This window comes from Buteo buteo, chromosome Z (assembly GCF_964188355.1).
Source record: "Buteo buteo chromosome Z, bButBut1.hap1.1, whole genome shotgun sequence".
NCBI classification, from domain to species: domain Eukaryota; kingdom Metazoa; phylum Chordata; class Aves; order Accipitriformes; family Accipitridae; genus Buteo; species Buteo buteo.
In genome coordinates, this window is record NC_134204.1 from 12,520,189 (window position 1) to 12,544,053 (window position 23,865).

Genomic DNA, 23,865 nt, shown 5'->3' on the forward strand with positions numbered 1-23,865 from the left:
GTGGTCTAGCAAAAGACACTGTTGCTCTTCACAAAACCTTCATTACTTACATCAAAGTTCTTTGATACACCCAGTACAAACTCCCCATCACAGACAGAGGTTATATCTTTAAGCAAAATGAAGTTGATAAATAGTTTAGGCAGCCATCTGTTATGTGAAAAAATAAAGAAACAATCCTAATTCTCTTTCGGGGGGGGGGGGGGGGGGGGGGCAGAATTAAAGGGTGATTTCTTTTAAACTATGTTGGCTGTAAGGGTGACAAAACCCAAATATCCTCCACAGCCTGATATGAAACCAGCAGGAAAATGGAAAATACTCAGACTGAAGATGAGAGGACAGAAAAGGGACTATGAAAGATACTTTCAGTCTGCAGCATGTTTCAAGTAGCTTTAGATTTACAAAGCCATTTTAAAAGTTTTGTGCACTTAACTCACTCCTGAATACCCCACTATTTTTCTGAGCTTTCCACCCAATTACTTTTCTCTCCTCTCAAAGAGCAACAGAAAATGAGAAAACAGATCACAGGAGAGACAATGAAAGCAGTGAGTTAGCATATACTACCAAGTACATAAAGTATTCTATAAGCTGTCAAATGTAAAAGCAACACAGCAACTTTCATTTTTCCTCCACTTAAAGCAATCACGTTTTGAAATGTTTAAAAGAAAATGTCCAAAGTTCATGCCCAAGCTCCTCAAAGTTTTGAACACAGCATCTTAGAACCGAGAGAACAGTTTATCTTTTTAGTTGTAAACCAGAGTTTGAAATATCTTACAATATACTTTTAATCTCATTTTTCTAAAGAAACAGCATTTAAGAACTGAAAGAACAGTGTGTCTTTAAATGTTAAGGACCATATTTTAAAACCTTTATTAAAAAAAGGTTATATAGGTATGATGAATTTAAGTTGTATTTTAAAGTCAACTACTTATACATCTAAACGATTGAAAATGAAGTGCAAAATTGGAAGTCCAGTCACAGATGAGGCTGTAGTTGTGCTCAAGATAGAAGAGGTCTACCCACGGCAGGCACAGCTGTGCACTCACAAGCTAACTCAGTCTGTCTCAGCCATGAATCCTGCAGATCTGACTGACACCACTGATTAGGTCAGTTTGATCTACTTAATATAAACTCTCCCTTTCTAATAAGAAGGATATTAACTAAAGCTTTTTGTTAAGCAATAAAACCTTTCTAATTAGCAACAAAAAATAAAAATGACATACTTGCTCTGTTTCAGGCACTTTCAAGATCATAGTTTATTTACTGTAGGTAAAAAGCTAGTATACAGATTAAGGGATCCCTTAAATTTCAACTCTACAGTTATACACCATCTAGTATTCTTGCTCTGAATGTTAACCAAAAAAGTTTCTAAACACCTGTAAGCCCCACTATAAATCTGCATTGTTATAAGGAAAAAAAAATAAATCAATGCTTAATTTTTTCAATGCATAATATTTACACTGTGAAACCAATGGGAGATAACAAGCAGTGGCAAAGAGGCAATAAATTTTAGAAAAGCCAAAGTTTTATGTAATTTTTTTTACAATAGTGTGCTAATCAGCATAATTGTATATAAAAAATAAAAATATAGCAGAGCGTCCCATTACAGAAATCTGAACTACAGTCATTACTTGCTAACTGTTTACATGCAACACCTGCTAGGACTGACTTGTTACTAAAGTGTAAAATAAGATTATGAGGTTTAAGAAACAAACATTAATTTGTGTACAAAATTAAATACTGCACTCAAGAATTGTACTGGTCATGAGCCTCTTCCATAAGCAGGGGGTGGGGAGTACAATGATAGAAAATGGTCTCTTTCCGTACACTAATTATCAAAGGCAATGCATAGACTGAGAACACCCGGATGGCAAACTTTGTAGACACTGGAAACAAACAGCTTTCACATACATGCTCTTTACAGGAGGCCTTTCCTCCCATCGAATGGCAATGGCTGACAGCAAATAAGGGGCACCAGGTGTACAACTAAGTAGATCTTGCAAAATACTAAGATGGGGCAGTTGTTAATATACAATTTGAACTATATATACAATATAATGGAATGTATCCCATCCCAAAACTGGTTTATGAAACAATTGGACCTTTCTATACTAGCCTTATGACTCACCTATTGTTCTAATGAAAATGTAAGTACACAAAAGACTTGCATGAGAAGTAAAATTTGTGGGACATTTTACAGGAACTATAGGCAAAGCTGCTTAATGGCATTTCTGCTTTTAAAGTAATTTTGTTAGATATAATTGAAACATCTGTGTATAAAATGTCCTGACAGACACTTCAACATGGAGCTTTGGTGATTTTAAAAGGCCCTTTTTAATCTGTTATGAATTGTAATGCAGAAGTATTGATGCATGCACACATCTGTGTCAGCTGAGACTAGTGATCCAACTGCATGCACATTTCCTCCTTGAGGTGCTTCCCATGTTAAACCACTTCAATAACAATAAAATGAAAAATAGATTAAAAAAAGTATTTCAGATAACTCAAACTGAATAGGAAATGGAATGCCAATATGGCAGTAAAACCTTTTTCTGTTGCTTTTAAACAGGAAGGTCTCTTGTACCAGCAGAATCCTGTATACAGATACACAGAGAAGGAGGGAATACACCACTTATAATTCCCATTAAACAAGAGCCGATTCATCATGTGAGAAGGTACAAATTACAGAAAACATGAATAGTCAATAGAAGAGAAACAACTGGTTCACATGAAAGAATAGAGAACACTTCAGTCTGAATGCAGTTATTTTGTGAAAGCTGCTACAACAGCCCACAGAACCTCATTCGTGTTGGCTTTCATACATTCAACCTCAGGGTCTAAATCCAGAAGCTGCCGCACTCTCTTTGTGGCTAAATCATACTGCTCATCCAAAAGGGGGGCAAAAGCGTTCTCCAGAACATCTGAAGCATGGGCTAAATAAACGAGTGCCAGCAAGCGCTTGTCCATGCGGTGAGGGTCATTCACCCATTTGTCAAGAACTGCTTCCTGAACCTTCTTGATGAGGCGCTGTTTGATATTGTTGTTGGTGAGAGGGTGTGTAGTCATGTCAAAAAGAAGGAAGTTCTGTTTCTCTGTTGTCAGTACACCTTTTTCCACTAGATTTTTAGCTAACCGTTCACGGACATTTCGCAGTTGGTAGTGCAACTTCAGTGGGTTCCATGTTTCACCTAAAAAAAGCAAGCAAAAAAACCCAACAGTCAGGCAAAGTTTAAGTTGTACTATTACAGTGATTTCCCCGCTCCCTGTGGTGCGGAATGAGCTGTCAAATTCATATAGCTGACTATTACACTAAGATACTGTGCTAATGTCAGCATTTCTCTGATCTCTGACCTACCCAGATACAGGCATAGAGACAGAGACCCTGAAAGCCTCCTTGGAGGAACTTCGGTGTATGTTTAAAGTTTGGACGAAATGCTAGCTAAGCCATGTCTTGATTAAGGATATGACAAATAAGCAGTCTTGTACTCAAGAAAAAACAACCAAACAAAACCCAAACCAGTCATGAAGAAAGAGTTTACTTTTAATAATAAACATAAGCATCTCCTCCAATCTTGTGCATTTGTCTGCTTCCAGCCTTTTACCATTTCAGAGACTGGAAGAAGTGTCCTTGCCTGCCTTTCTGCTACAGGGACAAGCTAATGCACACCTACCCTGTGCATTTCTTTCTTCAGGTTTTCATTCTTCTCTCTCTTCCTGCCCCCACCAGGTGAAACAATGACCATGCACTGTGTGAGCACAGGGGTGTGTGTACATATGAGGACTTGTAGGGTAGGGGCTTTAATGTTTCTATAAAGATTATTTCTGATGCTTTTTAAGGTAAGAGAACTGGGCCCTTCAGAGTGCGTAACTGTGTGTGCATAGAGGAGGGAATTTAAAAAGCAGAAAATCAGCATCAACAGCTACTGATAAAGCTAAAATTGTTAAGCACTGAGAAACCCACCTTTGCTTAAGAGTTTACTTAACAAGCTAAAAATTTCAGGTGCAGCCTACCTAAGTATTTATCGTAAGTATTAAAATCCCCTCCTGATATAAAAGAGTCTATGCATTTTAAGAGGCAAGAGAACAGCATTAAGTATTTCTTATATAGATGGGGGGTTTCTATAAATTATATGAGAATTTCTGTATCTATTTGTTTCTGTATCAGAAAGCTTCTTAAAAATTCATTGGTTAACATACAATAATAATAATAATAATAATAAAAACCTCAGATGACTTTAAGGTTTCTCCTACTGTGATGGAGAGTGACATACACTGTATCCAAGTAACAGCCAAGTTAAGTAAACAAATGAGGTGACACCAACTGCATAGTGAAAGGCAGAGAACCCACCTAGGCCTGAACTACCCGAGTCCCTGTAGGTCCCACACCTCATTGAATGTGATTCCCCAGCTTGGGCATGAATGAAACTAATCACACACACACACAAAAGGTAGTTTTCTTACAGGGTTACACACGGCAAACGCTATTTCCTAGATTTTTCTACATTTGTTAGGTGCATGTGGCTATACAGTAACAAAAATCAGTACTGTGGTGACACCTTGTGACCAATCTCCTCAATTACACAGACACTTGCTTGTCCAAACACAGACAGACGTTACATCTACACAAAGACCTGACATTTTGATCCAAACTTCTGTGTTCCCTACACTTGCTTCCCTTAGAGGCTATTTTATAAACAACATCCCCCTGGTAAACAACATCACCTTACACATCCATATAAATATTTCCATGATGGCTTTGAACTCATATGTACTGTAACTTCATGCAGCATTCTTCGCATCACTGATAATTATGGATAGAGTAGCACTTTTCCAGGATCAGGCCCTAAAGCAAAATTCTAAAAGAGTTTATAAAAAAACCCCAACCCAAACAAAAAACCAAAATATCAAAGGGCAGTCCTCTAAACCACGGGAAATGCAAAGAACCCTAATGCCATCCAAGAACTAGTAATTAACAACCATACGTAGGTAAAAATGATTGATCCAAGTCTTAGCCACAGCACTGGCGATAACTACTTTCCCAGAGCCAAAGCTCAGCAAGGTCGGGAAAACCTTAGCTTAAAGAAAACCTACATCATTGTTCATTCATTAGTTGACCTTTTTTGAATCAGTTCTAACTTGATGTGCTCCGCACTGGAAGAGAAGGTGAAAGGTCAGCACAAATTATGTATTTGGGACAAGAAAAAGGAATTGTTTTTGCAGGCTGTAGAACTGAAGGAGAGCTGAGCAAGAACTGTACTGCAAGACCACACAGCAGCCATGCCCCCTGCTGACAAGGACTGCTTTGTTCTCCTGTCTCCCCCCTCTGCCTGACAGTCAAGGAGCAAAAGGGGAGAGGTGGCAAGGGCAGTAGTATGAACTGATGTGCAAGGAAGTCAGTTTAGGGTGGTACAGGATGAATGGGAAGAACATAACGAAAACAAGAAGGCAGAGAAAGGTGGAGAGATTTCACTCATTTTTGAAACACTTACTTATCGATTGTTAAAAGTAACAGATTTAGACAGACAATGTCAAGTCTCACTACCCCCTACCTTCCGGAGTCATGTTGTTGACAAAACGGTGGGTTTTTTTCGACACTGTTTGTGCAGCTAAGTACATCTCTGATCTACTCCAAGGAAGATGCATTTTATGTGTTTTGTAAAAACAGACAAACCCTGGTGATGACTTCTGGCTACTAAAAAGAACCCAACCTCCCCCCCCCCAACCCCACAAATCCCACACAAAACAGAAAAAGAATAAATGCGATACATGTTAAAAGACAGTCATTGTTAATTTCAGTTTAATTTATGCAACCTGAGAACAGAACTGGTGGCCAGTATATGAAAAATGGTAACTGCAACTGTAAAGATGAAATCTAATTGACTTTTTTTTTTTTTGCAACATCTTACTAGCTTTATAGGAAGAGCTGTGTGCAAAGTAGTCATCTTGAAGACTTTGTTTTGAACAATGAGAAGTATCTGACATTTGAAAATATTAAATTTCTCCAGTTAACGGAAAGAACTCCTGACTCTTTATTATTTCTTTACAATTAATGGCCAAATTATCCTCAATTTTTACAACTGAGCAGTGAGCTCCTTATCTCCTTTCTTTATCAAAAGATCTGAATACTGAATCCATACACCTATACTCCAAACTTCCACTAATCCTCATTTCCAATTACAGAGAAAGGCAGTTATATCTCCAGGGTGCAGTCCTGATCTACTTCAGAGTCAGTATAAGGCACCTCTTCCACAGAGTTGAGATGTCCTCTGACATTTCCATAAAGATCCTTTCTGTACCAAGTTAAGTCAAAAGCAACAGTTACTTGTATTTGATTAAAGGCTACAATCAACAAGAGACTACCCTAGAGGAAAGACTAATTAACATTTTTACATACTTTCTCCCCAAAACCCTTACAGTATAATCTCTAGTGATGCCATATAATTAGCTTTACGGGGCGGGGGGGGGGGGGGGGAGCAAATGCATTATGTCCAAGGCTTACCACTAAGCAGTTCAATCCAATTTTGTACTGTTTCGGGAGGCTGGGTCTCTTTTATGTGTTTCAGAGCTTCATCAAGCAGAACATCCCCTGTAGGAGCATCTGACTTGCAAATCACCTAGAACAGAATAAAACGCAGTCAGTATTTTGACTTAATTCATGTACCATAAACATCCACAAATAAAAACTGGAAAAATCTACCTGTTCTCAAAACCCAGAATATGCAACTTTACAAAAATACACAGTGGTTAAAAAAGAAAACAAAAAACAACTATCTAGGATTTTAATTACAGAGCTCTGTTAAGTCTTAGGTTATCTAGAACTTAAATTAACCCTAACTGACTAAAACTATAGTATTAATAACATGCTTAATATCTAATTTTTTAAGGAAGATAATCCTCTAAGCTGGTCAGGTCCTTTGCCTCCTCCCCAAAACAAAGTATATTACAGTGTTAAATTACTCTCTGATGGCTATTTACTGCTTCAAGTCAATTTATTCAAAATACTGCAGTTAAACAATTAGGCCACATGAAATTGAGAAATCAATTACAAATTGAAAAAGCAAGAAAATGTTTTCTTCTTACATATATTCATGGATAAAAATAGGTTAAAGACAACTCTAAGTTTTATAGCTCTGAGGAACATATTGACCAGCAACACTATGTTCCATTCACTAACAGTTAAAATACATGTAATAGGCAAAATATGTATGTACTAATAAACCCCTCTAATATGCAGTAATAAATGGAGTATCATTTAAGTTTGTTATTAAATAACTTCTAAAATGACTTGAGCTCTTCCCTCAAGAGAGCACGAGAGCAACAAAAAAATCATTCACAGTAACGTAATATAATTTAAGAATTTGAGTAACTGCTTGTTTACCAGTATAAGTATTTATATAAACCACATACAAATACAATTTTTTTCTGGTTAGAAAAACAGAAGCAAGAGAAAACCAAAAACATACAGATTAAACTAGCCCAAGTCAATATGTCTGAATAAAAACAAACTAACAACAATAAAATCTATCTTTCTTTAGGAAAAGAATGACTACTACAGTCTCAAAGCTATTTACGAAAACAACTACATCTGGCAATTTAAATAGTTTTACAATTTAGCACTTTCTAAGCATCAGGTAAAAAGATAGCAGGCAATTGACAGAAAAACTAACACATCAACAGAATTCCACATATACAAGAAGCAGCAAGTGAAAGCTCTTGTTTTCTGTAAGGCTTCACAGTAGTGAGAACGGTGTCCTGGAAAAGCTTTAAGTGTCCTGTTGAAATACAAGTTTAGTTTTGCTCTGTAATTCTAACAATCCTTTCTACAAACAACAAAGGAGTACAATACATTTTCATAGTTCATCTATAGATGACAATGAAATGAGTTGCAATGGTAAGACAGCTTCAACACTGGCAAGATGATCCCAAACTGGAGATCCGTACAAAGTCAATGAGATTAAATGAAAGGGAAAATTGCTGGAGAGTTCTTTGTGAATACCAACAGGTCATAGCAAGAATACTATTTCCAATGTGGATGGTATATAGAAAGCACAGAAACTAAGATTTTTTTAATAAAAATCAGCAAGAATGAACCAGTCCACAATGCCACGCTAGAAGGAACAAAGTTTGGTTAGATCTAAAAAGACAGACAGACATTTTTACAAAGAAGGTATCAAAGAGCAGTTTAGGGTGCCTACTTTGGGAAAAACAAAAGCTACCAGCTTACTCTGGAAATACAGAAGATGCAGGATGTATTGTCAAAAACTTCACCAGACAAACTCAACAGCCAGGGAGCTGCTGAATTGCATTCAGTGGAGAATTGGAAGACTAGACAGGTGCCAGGATGGGACCAGAGAAACCTCATTATCTATTACTACATCAAGATTAAATGGTCTCTTGAGATACTGTCCAGGTCTCCATTTTGGGGAGCTGGAGATCACTCCAACCATAAACCTTGGACAATTGGTTTAAAAACACAACTACATTTTAATCCAGACAACCCGTATTTGAATCTAAACACACAACAAAGCATATTTATCTTTCTGATTTACAAGCTTACACTACAGCATCACTCAAAACCTCTATTAACCGCATATAACGATACTACGTATCTTCCGGTTTTATATCAAGATTCTGAAATTTTGGAAGTTTCTGGTTTTTAATTATACAGGAGCATACTTCAAGTTGGGTTTTTAAGCTGCTAGATTGCTGCTATTAATAGCCACCTTTCAGCTATTCCTCTAATAATTAGCCTAAAACCACTCAACTTATTTATCTTTACTTTTTTTAATATTGACATTCCAGCAGCATTTTAGTTTCTTTGAAGTGTACCATATGATTAGTTTCACAGTTACACTGGATCACTCCAGCCTACTGCAGTTGGTAACCTACTACTCACCATCTCACTTTCACCAGTAAGATGTGAAGTCATCTTTTTGACCAATTTTATTATTAAAAAAAACAAACCAAACCAAACAAACTTCACTGAAGAGATGAAAAATGCTTTTAAGTCTAGGATACATGTAAGGGGTTTTTTTAAAGTTCAGAAAACAGCTTTCCTTGCTTATTTGGGGTTAAATACTTTTTCCTACCACTGCAAAGAAGTTTAAGAAGCTAGCCTGAATATAATGCACCGTGACAGAACGAGTCTAAACATACAGGCATTTAGAGGAAAGAGCTGTAAGGAGCATAGACTCCCCCATCCAACTCAGTCAGGACTCCATAAACTCGTGTGAAGCCACAATGCACAGCAATTTTGTTTTCAAATTTACTGTTCTTTGCAGCCAGGCATACAGCACTGCTTCTTCTTGCTTCTCTGCTACACTGAATATTCACTGCATTGATTCTTCTGATTATCCTTCCCCTCAAAAGTACTTTGGTTCCCACTTCCATGGTATTTCTCTTCCCCTCCCCTTCCCAGCACATGGAAACAGGCAACAGCAGAAGCCCAGCCACCTCTCTCCTATCTTCGTGGATCTGTTCTTTCTTGGATTTATTGATGAATGCTTCTTGGCTAATCTTCAGAGTCATAACAGCACAAGAACAGTGGGAAATGGAGTGGACTGGGGATCTGATGAGTTGAATTGCCACAGAAGATTAAGCATCCACAAGGGGGAAATTGTTTTCTCTCTTTAACAGAGGAGCAAAGGTAGAGAAAGCAGCTAAGGTTATGGATCTTCAGAGATTATGGTCCTTAGCCTTATTGCAAAAAAAAAAATTCTTTCTTTATTCCAATTTTTCAGTGATTTATCAGGTACTAGATTTGCCTTGTATCCAACTGCTGAGGAAATTTAAATTATACAGAATATTTAATTTGTATTTTCCACAATGCAGCTTTGCAATTAAGTAATGCTAAAGATTAAGCACTTCTTGTGTTGATTTTTTAAGTAAAATTCATTATTAGTTTTAATACAAAAATTCACTCACGCAAGAATCACTCAGAATTGTCAGCTATAAAATACTGAAATAAATCTACCAAGAATTTGTTGGGGTTTCTTTTGTTTTTAAGAACTCTAATGATTTTGTTTGCTTTCTGAGACTGTAAGGCAGCACAGAGTATCATTTTCTACCTTCAATAATCACTAGTCTTAGAAATTTATTTCTATGTAACCCTCAACATTCACTTATTTGTTTCTCAAATTGATACCAGTAGGTAGAACTCCAAAATGACGCAATGATTACATACTCTTAAGCCAAATTTATGATGATGTTGCAACATAAAATACGTCATATTGATTTTCAAAGTTTCACTAACATCCATCAAGTCCTTGTCTGCCAGTTACTTGGTCTCATTTGTCTCTCTATGGCATTCGAGCATGGATTTAATGCATCTTGATCTGTTCTGAAGTTCTGTCTCAGAAACTGCAAAAAATTATCAGCAAAGATCTACCTGATTTAAGGCTTGAAGTAGCCTTGCAATGTAGCTAGCCATGTTTTAAGTCAGCTGTATGACCACAGCCACAGTTAGCTGGTTATAAATCTGTACTACTGCCCAAAGAACTAGTTCTACCCTCTTCTTGTCCTCACCGTATTGCTTGTGCCAGCAGTCTCACTTGTGCCCCACCTGATAAGATCAAGAACGTGATTCAAGTAAAAACTAAACTGATCAAAGCAGCAAATTAGTTTTCAGCCAGAGGGGTGACCTGATAAGGCTGCACAAATGCTAGTAACAACCCAAGATAAGCCTCTTCATAAAGACAGGACTAGCCTTCTCAGCTGCTACACAGGCTAAAGTGACTGAAGCCTAAGCTCCTCCCTTCAAACCATGGCTTGAAGATACAGGGCTTTGATTCACAAATCAAAACTTTGAGTTCTAAGGAGATTTTACCTTCCCACAAAATCCAAGGATGGACCTGGGGCAAGGAGGAGAAGGTTTAGCCTGAGAGGCAGAAGCTATAGAAAATGGTATTGCCACTGAATCACAACAGCTCATTCCACTCACTAAGCGCCGTATTTAATTCACAGGGAAAGCTGAGGTCAAGGGAAGCAAAGCCTGCAAAAGGGGGACAAAGGAGAACACTTGGTAGAGTTGAGACACTTAAATCTGGCCAACACAGAAACAAGACTGAAACTTGGTGTTAATGCAAAACTTCAAATAAGGTTCAAAACAACACAAATCATTCATGAGAATGATTTCTAAGTTGAGAGAGGTGGTGCAGGGGGAGAAGAAACCTTATGTATATCGGCAATTAGGGATTTTATTTGCAAGAAAATACTTAAGCAGAAACCAATCTTCAGCCGAATTTTAAATTAAAAAACTTTTTCATAGAACCCTCCTGCCCACAAAAAGAAATCTCAATTGCCTTACAACAGCAGAAAGAACAAAATCTTTAATCTTGGGTAGCTTTTAGTTCTCCTTAAACAAAAGGGGGTGGGAGTGGGGGAGGAGGAACAACCACACCTACTCACCCTCAAAACCAGACGATAAAATTAAAAATCAAACAAACACCCCACAAAACAAACCACCACAAAAGACGACAATAATTTTGCTTGTATTCTTTACTGAAGATATGCACAAGTTATTTTTCCATTTTCCTAAAAAAAAGAAACATAGTTTAAATTTCAGGTAGAGAGAACTGACAACTTTTGCATAGAATGAAAATAACTGCTAAAGAACATTCCTGAATGCCTAAGGAGCCAAAAGCTTTGGAGGAAAAAAAAAAATTGTGCAAACTAATCAATGCTGAATATGCTTAAATGAAGCTAAAAGAAGCAGGAGCTGTTTGTCTGAACAGAGGTTTGATTCTTCAGAAGAGGAAGAAGCTGGGAGAAGGCTGGAGAATTTGTAAGCTTTCCTTTAAAAAATCTAGCAAAGGATAATATTGACATGGAAATGTGCCATAAAGGAGAATGTTCTCTATCCACCACAGATAAATTTGACCATTTTCAATAAGCTTATTTTTACAAGTATCCTCTAATGCTGATGAAGTAAAAATTCTTCAAACAGTGTGACTTTGCACATGTTGTACAAAGGAAAAATCCAGCGGCAAAAGTAATAAATTAAGGCCTCAAATCTTCAGTCTAATTCAATAAAGGACCTTAAAAACTTGCCCCTCTTAAAGGTCAGTTGAGTACAACTAATTTAACACACCTTAAACTCAGCACAATTTTGTGTTCTCAGGGGCCCACAGTACAAGGATCATTTCCTCTCCATGCATTGCAGGCGCAAACTGCAACATGTGTACACCAGAATTAAACCAGTGGCTTGCAGGATACATCTGGCAGGCTGTCAGTTAGCCATTCCTTTCAGTCTGAACCCGCATCTCACCAACATTGCAAAAGCCAGTTCCTTCAGCAGATTACAACTGGTGCTGCTGACTCTCTGCAGTAACTGCTGCTGCTGCACCCGGGCCAGAGCCACTGCCAACTGTTTGTGCAAGGTTCCCAACAGCAGCAGGAACATGTCAAGAGAACAAACAGGAGCAGAGAACAAGTACAGAAGATTCTTCCAAGGCACTTCAGCTCACCATTTAAACACTTTTAACTCTGTGCATATAACTTGGGTTACTACTTAGAATCCCTATCCCCATGTAAAGAAAGTAGTAGTCTTTTTTTTCTTACAACGAGTTGTAAATTACAGCTACTGTATTGCCTGGAGCATGACACAAAAGTAAACGTGATCATTTTCCTCCACTCACCTTTCTTGTTAATAGGCTTTTGCGCCTCATTCCACAAGCCTCTAGCTGAAGACGCCCCCGCAATGCCAATTCAATTAACATACAGCCACGCAATCCTGAGGAGATGCAATCATTCCAGAATGATGTGTAACCCTGTGAAAAATGAAAGACAATAAGATATCTCCATCTCCACCTGAAAGCCAATAGAAAGAGAGGCTTAAGCTTTCTCTAAGCAGTCCTCCTGCCTTCATACACTTTTGAAGTAGCACCTCTAGTCAACTACCATTCCTGTAATGGAAACATGAAACAGACTCATCCCCTATTCGTTTTGACACAGCCTCTGCTCTTCGAAGAACAGGGAAACCTCAGGACAGTGATGAAAAATGAAACAGTGAGATATCAAGAACTGTGAGATATAAAGCGTAGTTTATACATAGAGATATAAAGTGTAATTTATACGTAGTCAAAATAAACTTACTACATTTTTAAGGCATCAAGCATTTGGCATTATGGACATCACACAGGCTTCTCTGAGCTTCCTGAGAAATATTAACATGATTTTACATCTATAAAAAATATGGCTCTGATAAAGTACTAGTACTTATAAATCAATATTAAGTAAAACATGGAGTGTACTGGAAACATAGATGTGGCAATCAGCATAAGCCATGGAACAGGTTTTTTATCTTGAATATAGTGAACCAAAAGACAAAAGTTTTCAAGCAAATATTCAGAACAGCTATTTTGTCATTTAAATCCTTTGAAAACATGTATTTTTAAAACTTGATGCAAATTATGGACTGCAAAACTGCAAACCACACTTACTCTCTGAACCACACCACATCTACCACGCTTCTTCAGCTGTATTTCTTCATTGACAACTGTTTTCTTAAATAGCAGAACAGAGCATTTGACCCAATATATTCACTCAATATCTAGAAATACATATACTGACTTTTGTACTCCACTGCTCAACAAATTACGACCAAAAAAAGTCTTACAAAAAGGATTCTATTTTACCTACAGAGTAGTCCACACAGTTTTTGCGTGGTTTTTAAGACAAAACAAACCATTCTGAGAAATACTTTGTCTTTTGAGAAATGACTGCAGAAACACTTGGTATGATCCAGAAAGACCTTCCAAAACTCCTCTACTGATTCATCTCCAAAAACACCTACTTCGGGATACTTTTCTTTAAAGTGCTGCAAACAAGAGAAAGAGGAAAAGAAAAAAAAAGCACTCCCTTTCCTAAAATTTATCTTAACCAATAACAAAGACTAGCTTAAATCAAGACCAATTCAATTTTGTTCTATTTGCAGCTAAAAGTTGCCAATGTATAGAGAGATACAAGACGCACATATCTAAGTCCACTAAACTTACAGAATAGTCCCCAGCTAATGCATGCCATTAAATATAGATTTCCAGGAATATGATACTTGTTTCCATTTAGCACTCAGCTATTTTCAAGAGCTGTATTATATAGATGACCCATACTTCTGAAAATTGTACAAAAGCTCTGAATCCCTAGAAAATAATTACTGAAATATGTCACAGGTATTTATGTGAGAGTCCATATTTATATAAGGTTGGAAAAGCATTTGAGAAGTTAACTTATCAGCCTTCTACTCAGAGCTGATACTTTGTGAGTATCAGCTACTCTCATAAGTCAGCCATTCTGTAAACTTAAGATTTTGGCTGGCAACCAGACCAGACATTTCTTTGCCAAAACATGCAAGACAAGGTGCAGTATTTGCTTGATTTAAATAAAAAAAAGGGAAAAAAGGAGACGAGTCCTACATTCTACTATTTCCAATCAAATACCCCCTTTACACAATGACTTTTTAAATCAGGCAACACATATGCAAACTAAAAACCTATTGCACGAACTTACTACAGTGGCACAACAAATATACTCCTCTTTCTATTCACAAAAAGTTTTATATTATTATGCAAAAAATTAAAGTGCTAAATTTTTTCCCTTAGTTTAGTAATGAAAACTGAATTTATTTTTAAAGTGGGTATTTTTCAATGAAGTGACATTAACTACACCGCTCCAGGCAGCAATTACCAGATGTAAACTCCTCTGCTACAGCAGTCATTCAACACACATGGCCACAGGCTGCAAAGAAACAGAGGATCATAGGATAATTCAGGTTGGAAGAGACCACAGGAGATCTCTAGTCCAACCTCCTGCTGAAAGCAGGTTCAGCTATGAAGTCAGGTCAAGTTGCTCATGGTTCTATATTCAGGCAACTCTTGAAAACCCCCAAGGATGAAGACTGCACAACCATCCAACAGTTTTTAATCAAGTGATCCTGAAAGGCAGCTCAAAAAGATTACATTCTTAACAAATGGAACTGCTTGCTCTAGTGGGTTAGATGACATTAAAGTCATGAGAATGTATACTCCGTCGCCACCTTTTTTTTCTTCCTTTTCTCTATTTTTTTTTCACGCTCAGAGTTTGCAGGTGGTCTGCTAGAGAAGGAACATATTTCAATACAGAGATTATACTGCTATTAATGCAGTGAGGATTGAGATATTTTATAACAGTTGGTGTCATTCTGAACATTTCTCAATCCATTAAACTGATCTTTCTAGATAGTTCAGGCAGATGGACTGATTGGTTTTGGCACTTACTGCAAAGACCTCAGACAACTGAAGGAATCTTCACAGAAGGTCAGTGTAACACACAACAGTCTAACTAAATCATCCTTTAAATTAACTCAAACTTCCTGAAGTAACTGAAAATGAGTAGAAACAGACATTTATCTTCGACACTGCAAACAGCTTCTTGACACCTACTTTAAATGGCATACAGCATAACTAGAAAAAGGTGCACAAAAAACCCCAATAATGCTCAGCATTATAGAACTACTACCTATTAAAGAGGCTACAGATGGACAGTGAAGAAAAGAGGAGTGAAAGGGGTAGAGAAAAGAGTAACAATATATGGGGAGGGAGAACAGCAATATAAAATAAGGTACTATTTGCACAAGAAACAATTATTTTTTCTTTTTCCACAGACAAGGACTAAAAGGTGGTAAATTAAACTAGCTCACAGGTTAGAAAAGTCAAAGGCCAACTTCTTTTCTACATTTCTATTGAACTGTTTTTACAGGAAGGCAAAAGTAAAAAAAATCCTTTAAAGAATTAGTTAAATTCATAGGAGATTGATACTGAAGTTTGACAGACTAGGCGATAGATCTGTAAACCATGCATGGCCTGGGAAGCTCCCACCCAGTTGAAGTCAATGCACACTGGAGGAGGAGTCTTTACCCTGGGCACACCCATTCCCTGAACACAGCCTGGCCATTGCTCCTTACAGGTTATGGAATGAGATAGGGATTTGGTTTGACCTTTTAACACTATTCTTACTGTTATTCCAAATACCTAATGGTCTCAAAACACTTAGATTGAAGATCAAAGACCACTATTTATAGATGCAAGTCATTCCACCATTTAATGCTCTTAAACAGCACTAGTTTTCTCATGAATACACCACCAAATATTTTTACTTTATCCATCTTCCTACAAGTCTTTTATCATTTTATAAACATCCTAACTCCGTGAAGTACTTATTTCAGTAAAGTTGCTAAGCAGCAGGGGGGGAAGTCTTACAAGGCAGGAAATTATTTTTATCTGACAGCAATCACACTAGAATAGCACATTAAGCTATGAATAGCTTGCAAGACAAAATTTTATACCTACATTGATTCAAAGATCAAAAGAATGTTTACAACTGTCATGTTTATTTACACAAACACAGCACAAAAGCTTTTTTCATCAGAGCTGACCTAGAAATTTTCAGGTAAAAACTAGTTTTGCTAAACAAGCATAAAGGGAAACAAGAATAAAGTATGTAACAGAGACTTGTTACTATATTAACTTTGAAAGCTCAGACCTTCCACACAGGTTTGGCAAAGCACAGCACTAAGTCTAGTATCATCTTTCTGTTTAAAGAGTAGGTTAGCCAAAATCCATGGTCATTAGGCCATTTCTCTCCCACCACTTCCTCCAGCACTTGCTGTCTCCTCTTCCCATGCCCCTTGCCCAATTTCCAGCTCACACAGGTCTTTCTGTTCAGTTAGCCATTAATCACCTGAAACTAACACTTATTAAATAGTCCACCCCCTAACAATGGCCCTGTGCCTCAGTGTTACCCAACTTACCTTATCTTCCACTCCCTGCTTTTACCTCACCTCTTTAGCTCCTCTTCCCCATTATCTGAGACACCCTCTCTCCTACAGCAGCGCCCTTCCCCACCTCATCTTACTGTGACATGTAATACATTAACTTACTGCCTGCGGGTTTATAAAGATCTAAATTTCTGTGACCTTCAAATTTCCTTAGATCTGTTCACACAGATGGTGCAGACAAGATAGGAAAGCATTTATACTCTATTTGGTGAGCAGCCATCTTATTCTTGTCTATGTTCCAAGAGATGAACAAAGCCACATGATACATTAGCAGACATACAAACAAGTAATCCTTACTGATACTCTGGGTCTAGCTCTGCTAAGCAAAGCACAAGCTCTCACAGCTTCTTCCTACTTACTGTAGGAATATCCCAGCTCAGATCTGCATACAACACAGTGTAAACATATACTAGGACCCGGTTTCCTACAGCTGCTGGCAAGCAGAGTGCAACAGAAGGCAGGGTTCATGCACATAGGAAGGAAGGGAGAGGGAAGAGACCCTGAGTGGAAACATCCTACTCATGTCCCTTAAAACTTTAACTTACATTATTCCCCAACAACGTGCTTTCCCAGTTTGCCTCCAAAACCCCTCACTCTCAAACTTCACAAAGTTGTACTTAAAATGGAATAGGGTCCTAGGACTTGCAAAAAGTCTTTATCAGGGTTCCTGAAAATTATGAGAACTCCTGCATAGACAAAGAAATAATGTCATTCCACAGCTCAAAAATTATCACCCCAGCTATGAAAAACCTAATGGGATCATCTGTTTATGCTATAATAAAGCCATAGCTAGAGAGAGAAAACACGTACACATTAGCGCAGACAACACCACAGCATTCTGAATTTGGTGGCTATTCAAATATTTTGGTGAAGCACTCAGTACTTAAGTATAAGAGCTGTTGCAGAACTAATAAACTACACGCTTATACAGAACACACTGATTTCCCATTTTTCAAGACACTCCAAATTTAAATTTCTGGATATTTAAAGTCTGTATGTTACTCAAGAACTTTTATAATTCAAGGATTTGTAGACATGTTTTTTGAAAGAAGACAGATAAGACAACACTTTCTCTACCTCAGGTCCATAAAGACACTGCAGCAATGACCATTATAATTTACTAAGTATGTAAAAAATTATTACAAGACGACTCTAACATGACCAGACGCACCTGAAGGTATTTGGCAAAGATCAGTGCCAAGTATGTTAGCGATTTCTACACAATTGATGCTGCTTTAAGAACTTGCAAAAAACTTCAAAAACATTTCACTTAAGCACAAAACGGCCAACCTTCATGGAACAGTCATTCAGTTACCTCTTACATTGCTCTACTCAGCTTCCAGGCAATTGTCACACTAGCTCTATTTAAAACAAAACAAAACACCACCAAACAAAAAGACCCCACTCAAACAAACCTCAATATTTTCTGTTTCCCAAGTGCAAATTAAAGTCACCCAGCAGTAAGAGTGCAAAAAATGCAATTGAATTGCAGATGCCATTTTGCATTTATAGACATTACCTCAAAATATTGACAGAGAAGTAATCTTTAATGGATTACAAAGTGAAGTTAAAAAAAATTCCCACAAAAAATCCCCTCCTTCATAGAATTGAATTGAGTACAAAAGACTCACATGAGACCAGGTGATCTTCTGCTTAGAATACTTTTACACGCAAGAGTTACTAAAAATCTAGTCCCTCTACAGAAATATACATTCTCTCTCCAATTCTTCAATTAATTGAGAATAGGAGAGCAGCAGTTCCACTACACCTCGCACAGACCAGAAAAAGAGTGGGGAAGAGTGAAAAAAATCTGTTAAAATCTCTCAGATTCAAAAGAAAATAAAAGAGAATAAGTGCTTGTAGAGTTCCAACCCTGAGGCTTCAAGATACTCATGTCGTAATTAAAAAAAAAAGTGTTTAACTTTCTTGGTTAAGGCCACCTGTTTACAGACTGTTGTACAGTGCAACATAGACCATAGCTGCCAATGCATTCCCTGATCTAACCTAGCAAGTCTGAAGCTATTAGAGATTACTTCGCAGACCACAGAGCCACGGCAAATGGAAATTAGCTTTAAGTCTTTTAAAACAGCACGATAAAGCCATATAATAGTCTGTGAAGATAACTGAGGGTTACAACAGCCTGCTTACCAGAAAATAAAGTATTTCTTTATTTTAGCAACAACAGGCCCCCTCAGGGCCATCCTCAGGTCCACACAGACTCATATTCAGTGTTAGGTCAAAGTTTTGGTCCTGACTCAGACTCAGTTTACGTTTATGAAGAATCACAACAGCAAAGCTTCCCTGGGATAATGCATGTAACACTGCCCAGTCTATACTTCTCTTACTAAAAGCCTTTTCATTTTATATGCAGACTTAATAGTAGCCCTTAAACTCTCACCTAGCACCCTCTAGTTAAAAGCAAAACAAAAGATCTATGGTAACCAAACCAAAATAAACCAAACAAGTAAAGGGGAACCTTCTGAAGGAGAAACATCACTAGAGCTACCCAAATCCCTGAATTCCTGTTCTCAGGAAATTCCAGATTCTTCTTTTATGAAACACACACGCACAAAAAATACTTCAAAATTTAGTTAAGAATGCAAGTTCTGAAACTTCACTTAGAGATAGCAGAAATAAAATATTGCTTTAACCCTTTCCAGCCACGGTAGCCCCACGAGAAGGGGAGCTGGCCAACTTGGAAAGTAACAGAAAGCCAAGATAAACAACAATTACAGCTCCTGAGGATTTTGGAAGTCCTAGCTCCGAAGCAATACATCTGAGAGTCTATCAAGAAGACATGAAACCCCTGCTGTCAGGGTTTCTCAGCTAGGAGGTACAATCTAGGTTAAAGAAAGCTTTCACTCTAGCAGACAGTAGATTCTGAATTTACAGGTAGCCTGTTTTCCATTAGAAGAATATTTCAGAGGAAAAATTTCAACCAGCTCTACTTGGATGCTGAAAGATAAAAAAATGAGACTTTCTAAACTCTGCTGGAGTTTGCTATTACTTCTGCATGGATAGCCTTCAAATACTGTGTTGGTGGTAGCAATATAAAAGCTCTGAGACATAAAACTATTGTTTGTTTATACACAAACAAATGTCTAGCTTTCCCAAACAAGGGTTTCTTCCTTGCCATCTATTCTTTCCAATATGTGGCAGACCATTTTTATGGTATGTTCTCAGAAATCACAGATGACAAACATACTGGAAAATATTCTGTGCTTGCTGGCATCACGGGAAGTTACTGAGGGCAATTATCTCCAGGTCCAATTAGTCACACTCACCAAATTTACATGCCAGCATAACAGAAATACAGTTTGGAGACCTGTAAAACATACAAGGTTCAGTTCTATTAAAATGAGAATAAGAAGAAACAGTTGTCAACAGATTCGTAGCCTGAGATGGACTAAATTGAATGTGGAACTTGGGGGGAAAAAAACCCACTTTGAAAGTCTGTTTAGGTCATTTGTAGGATTGGGCAAAGCAAATTGAGTAACCTGATGGTATAAATTATATGTGTGGGACTGATTTTCCTGTTGCATAGCACAATTAGCAAAGAGTCTACTTAGTTCTAACGTGTACACAGTATGTGTCACAAAGGCAGAATATACCTGCATGCTCACTTTGAGTAGTTATACCAATACTGAGAAAGAGGCTCATGTTTCATATATACATAAATTCAGGTATCTTTTCTTAGAGGTGAAGTGGCAGAGAGAAACACCAGGGGAAAAAAAGCAGGAAAAGAAACTGAGGAAAAATGACATCCCAGTGTTAATTACTTTCTCAGCAGAAGCATCTCTTTCGAACCACTACCTTCTGCACACCACTTAAATTATTTTTCCTTTGAGAGATTCATTTCAGTTTTACTGACCTTCCAAATCAATGTCACAGCATCTCATTTTAACCTCGCAAAAAACCATGTAACTGGAGAAGGTATGTCCTCTCCCATGCTTCATTTTTAGCCATTTGAGGACTAAACCCAAGAAGGCAGTCCAACAAAGCCTGAACTGCTGCTAAACTATCCATTTCTTCACTCCATCGAAGCACATCACTGTTCTCTCTCTTGAGCCCACAGCAGCATTTGTGTAGTCAGCTAGATGAGAAGATGGTCTGTCTGAAAGCTAACTGTCAGTCTGCTCATCTGATTCACTGAGCAAGTGAACAAATTTCAGAGACAGCACGGCAAAGGGAAGGAACATGGTCGGGACGGACAGCGAAAGACAAGAGCATCCCCTTCACTGACAATCCACACTTCAATGGACAAACTGCTTTCAAAACCTGAGTAGTTTTCACAACCTGAATAGTTACAGCTAGAACTATTCATTTATCTTTGGGATAAAGAGCTTGGGAAAAAAAAAACAAACCAACAACAAACAAAAAACCCACCCCGTACATTTTTGGGCTACTTGTACTGAAGCCATTCAGGAGCACAATCTGCTCAGAAAACAGAAAATGCTTAAAGATTAAGGTATCATGCACTATATTCATCACTACCTTCAGCTCCCCGTTTTGGACCTCAGCAATGATTACCCTGATCATCATAAATTTGAAGTTACATTGTTTAAATCTGACAGGACAGCAATAGAATCCCTTTCTGATTCTCTGAAGCAATAGGAAGTTTTCAGAGGTGCCTACTACCCTATTATTAGCCAGCACAAAGCACAGACAGAACATAATAATCCAAAATCATCCATCTGTCATCCATTTGAAACCTACTGCAGAAGACAGGCAGAGACAATTTATCCTGAAATACGGTCTGTGGCAAGTTGTATTTCATAATGGACATAATCACAATTGCGACAGAACTCTCACCTTTTTAGTCAAGGAGTTCCTCTCTGAAGTAGTAATTTTGGTAGCTACAAAAAGATAGCTGGGGAGGGCAGAAGGGAAAGGAATAACAGCGTATACAATCCAGGTGCACTGCAGCAGGTTAAAAGTTAATAGGAATTTTCATGTGCCACAGTTTTCTTCTCAAAGATGGCTGTTTCCTTCCTCTGGCATCCTAACTCCATCAGAATCTGTTGCAAGCACCTGTACAAATTTAATCTGCTTCACAGCTATGATTGTTGATGACAAACACTGATTTTAAGTATCTTAATTTTAATGACGAGTACTAGCAGACTGAGACGCATAGGGCTATCATATTCCCCAAAAAGACAAGAACCATCTTATACTGTTTCCTTTATGTAGTCTCTCTACAATTACTAATACTGCTCTAAATATTTGAAAGCAGTTGGAATCACCTGAAGAACTTCTACAACACATCTCCTTAAAGCTGTTTTCAAATCCAAAGAAGTAAAATACAAAATATAAGCAGTACGTGTATAGAAAGGACAATGAAAGTACCTGGTTTATTATAGATTATGTTTTAGCATAGAATTCCAATCCTTTCTGTTGGCCCAAAAGCTTCATTTTATGAATTCCAAACGCATCTATCACCAGTATCCTTCTACAACAGCAACACTACGTCCTCTTGGATATTCACATAAAGTCATACAATTAAATGCAGATACCAGCAGACAGTGGTAGGAGAGGACCAAGAACAATAAGTGAACATCAGGTTCTGACACCTGTACATAATTCTGCGGTTCCTATCCTTTCAGCTGAAAGTAAAATTGCTGATTAGAAAGAGAAAAATTGTCTGCTATTGATGCAGGTAAGTAAATATCTTTGTATCTATAAGCAGAAGTCTCAGGCAGGTCAATGTCAGTAACTGAGTTACTCTAATAAGTTCATGGATTCTTTAGATATGAAAAAACTCTTAGAAGTTAGTATTCTATGTAGGAACATCATCATTCCATAAGGAATGTCTAATACAATTTCTGAATCTCTTGAACGGGGTGGAAGTCCTCAAGATTGATGCTATATATGCTTAATTTGAGCATATTTTATAAAGTATTTGTCCAACAAATCTGATATCTGACTTCTTCAGACTTCAACCACGTCCTTTTTTAGAGCAGGAAATTCTTATACTAGAAATAAGGTACACTTTTTTAAAAAAATTTATATACGTTTTTTCTTCCAGCATACTGTTGCAAGAAGCTTCTCAACATAAAAATAAGCAAACAGGTGTCGTAAAAATGAACACAAAATGAAAAAAAAAAAATCCACAAACTTTCCTAAGTTCTCAATAACAAATAGAGAAGCTGGTCAATACTAGGAGAACTAAGTGTATATTTATTGTGATAATTTGGAGTCCTTGGATCCTCTTGTGCAGCCAGCCAGCATTTGTTCCTGCTCAGCTAGGTCCTTATACAGATTTCTATAAAGCTTTGATTCAGCTTCAGTAACCTTAGACAGATTGTAAACATGTAAAGCACCTTAAACTCCAGTGAGAACCAATTTGTCTTTTTACCAGCATAACTAAAGATAGTTATAAGAAGCTGGTGGAAAATGCAAACAATAGAGAACAATGATGGAAGAGGAGAAAAAGGAAAAGCTTCATTGCAACATTCAAAGACAGGCTGGAATGTCCGAAATTATTTGAACTTTCAAGGTAAAATTAGGCTGCTCTCACCACAGGTATCTTATTATATGAATTGATCCATTTTCACTTTCAGGGGATCAAAAAGATCTGTTCTTTTCTTTCCAAAGCAGGTTACTGTAATTTAATCTACCTGAAGATGCGTGCAACCACAGCACAGAAGCTGCAGCTGACAGCAAGTCTCAAACAAGAAAAGCTGACATGGTCAAATTATCCATATGCTTTAATGACTTGGAGATTCTCTGCTATTTTCTAATATACATTCAATACACATATCAATTTATTAAGTCTGATAAAGTCTAATAATATTGATTTATCACCTCTAAAAAAAAATCTTACACTCCATGACACTACAGTACTGCACAATGCCAGACAGACTAAACCACAAAACCAAATTCAGCTTCTGTGGCAGCATTCTCTGGCAAGACCCAAATCAATTTCCTTCGGCAAGGAACTGTGTGGTCTTACCCCAACCTATCTACACACCGCTGAAAATATAATGTTCAGGGTTAGGGTCGTGCTTAAATAACTCTTCAATAATAGTTTCAATCTCTTCCCTCCTCTGTTGAACTAA

The 23,865-nt window shown here is 37.5% G+C and overlaps 1 protein-coding gene across 1 annotated transcript in view; it reads right to left on the minus strand.

The window, feature by feature from the left end:
* Positions 1 to 1,235: 1,235 nt before the first annotated feature.
* GOLPH3 (golgi phosphoprotein 3) overlaps positions 1,236 to 23,865 on the minus strand; it is a 32,593-nt gene continuing 9,963 nt past the window's right edge. Inside the window, exons 2-4 of the mRNA XM_075019590.1 lie at positions 12,633 to 12,764; positions 6,497 to 6,611; positions 1,236 to 3,185 (exon numbers count right to left, since the gene is read on the minus strand). Coding sequence (XP_074875691.1) covers positions 2,761 to 3,185; positions 6,497 to 6,611; positions 12,633 to 12,764 — 672 coding nt within the window. The 3' untranslated portion in view covers positions 1,236 to 2,760. The remainder of the gene's footprint in view (positions 3,186 to 6,496; positions 6,612 to 12,632; positions 12,765 to 23,865) is intronic.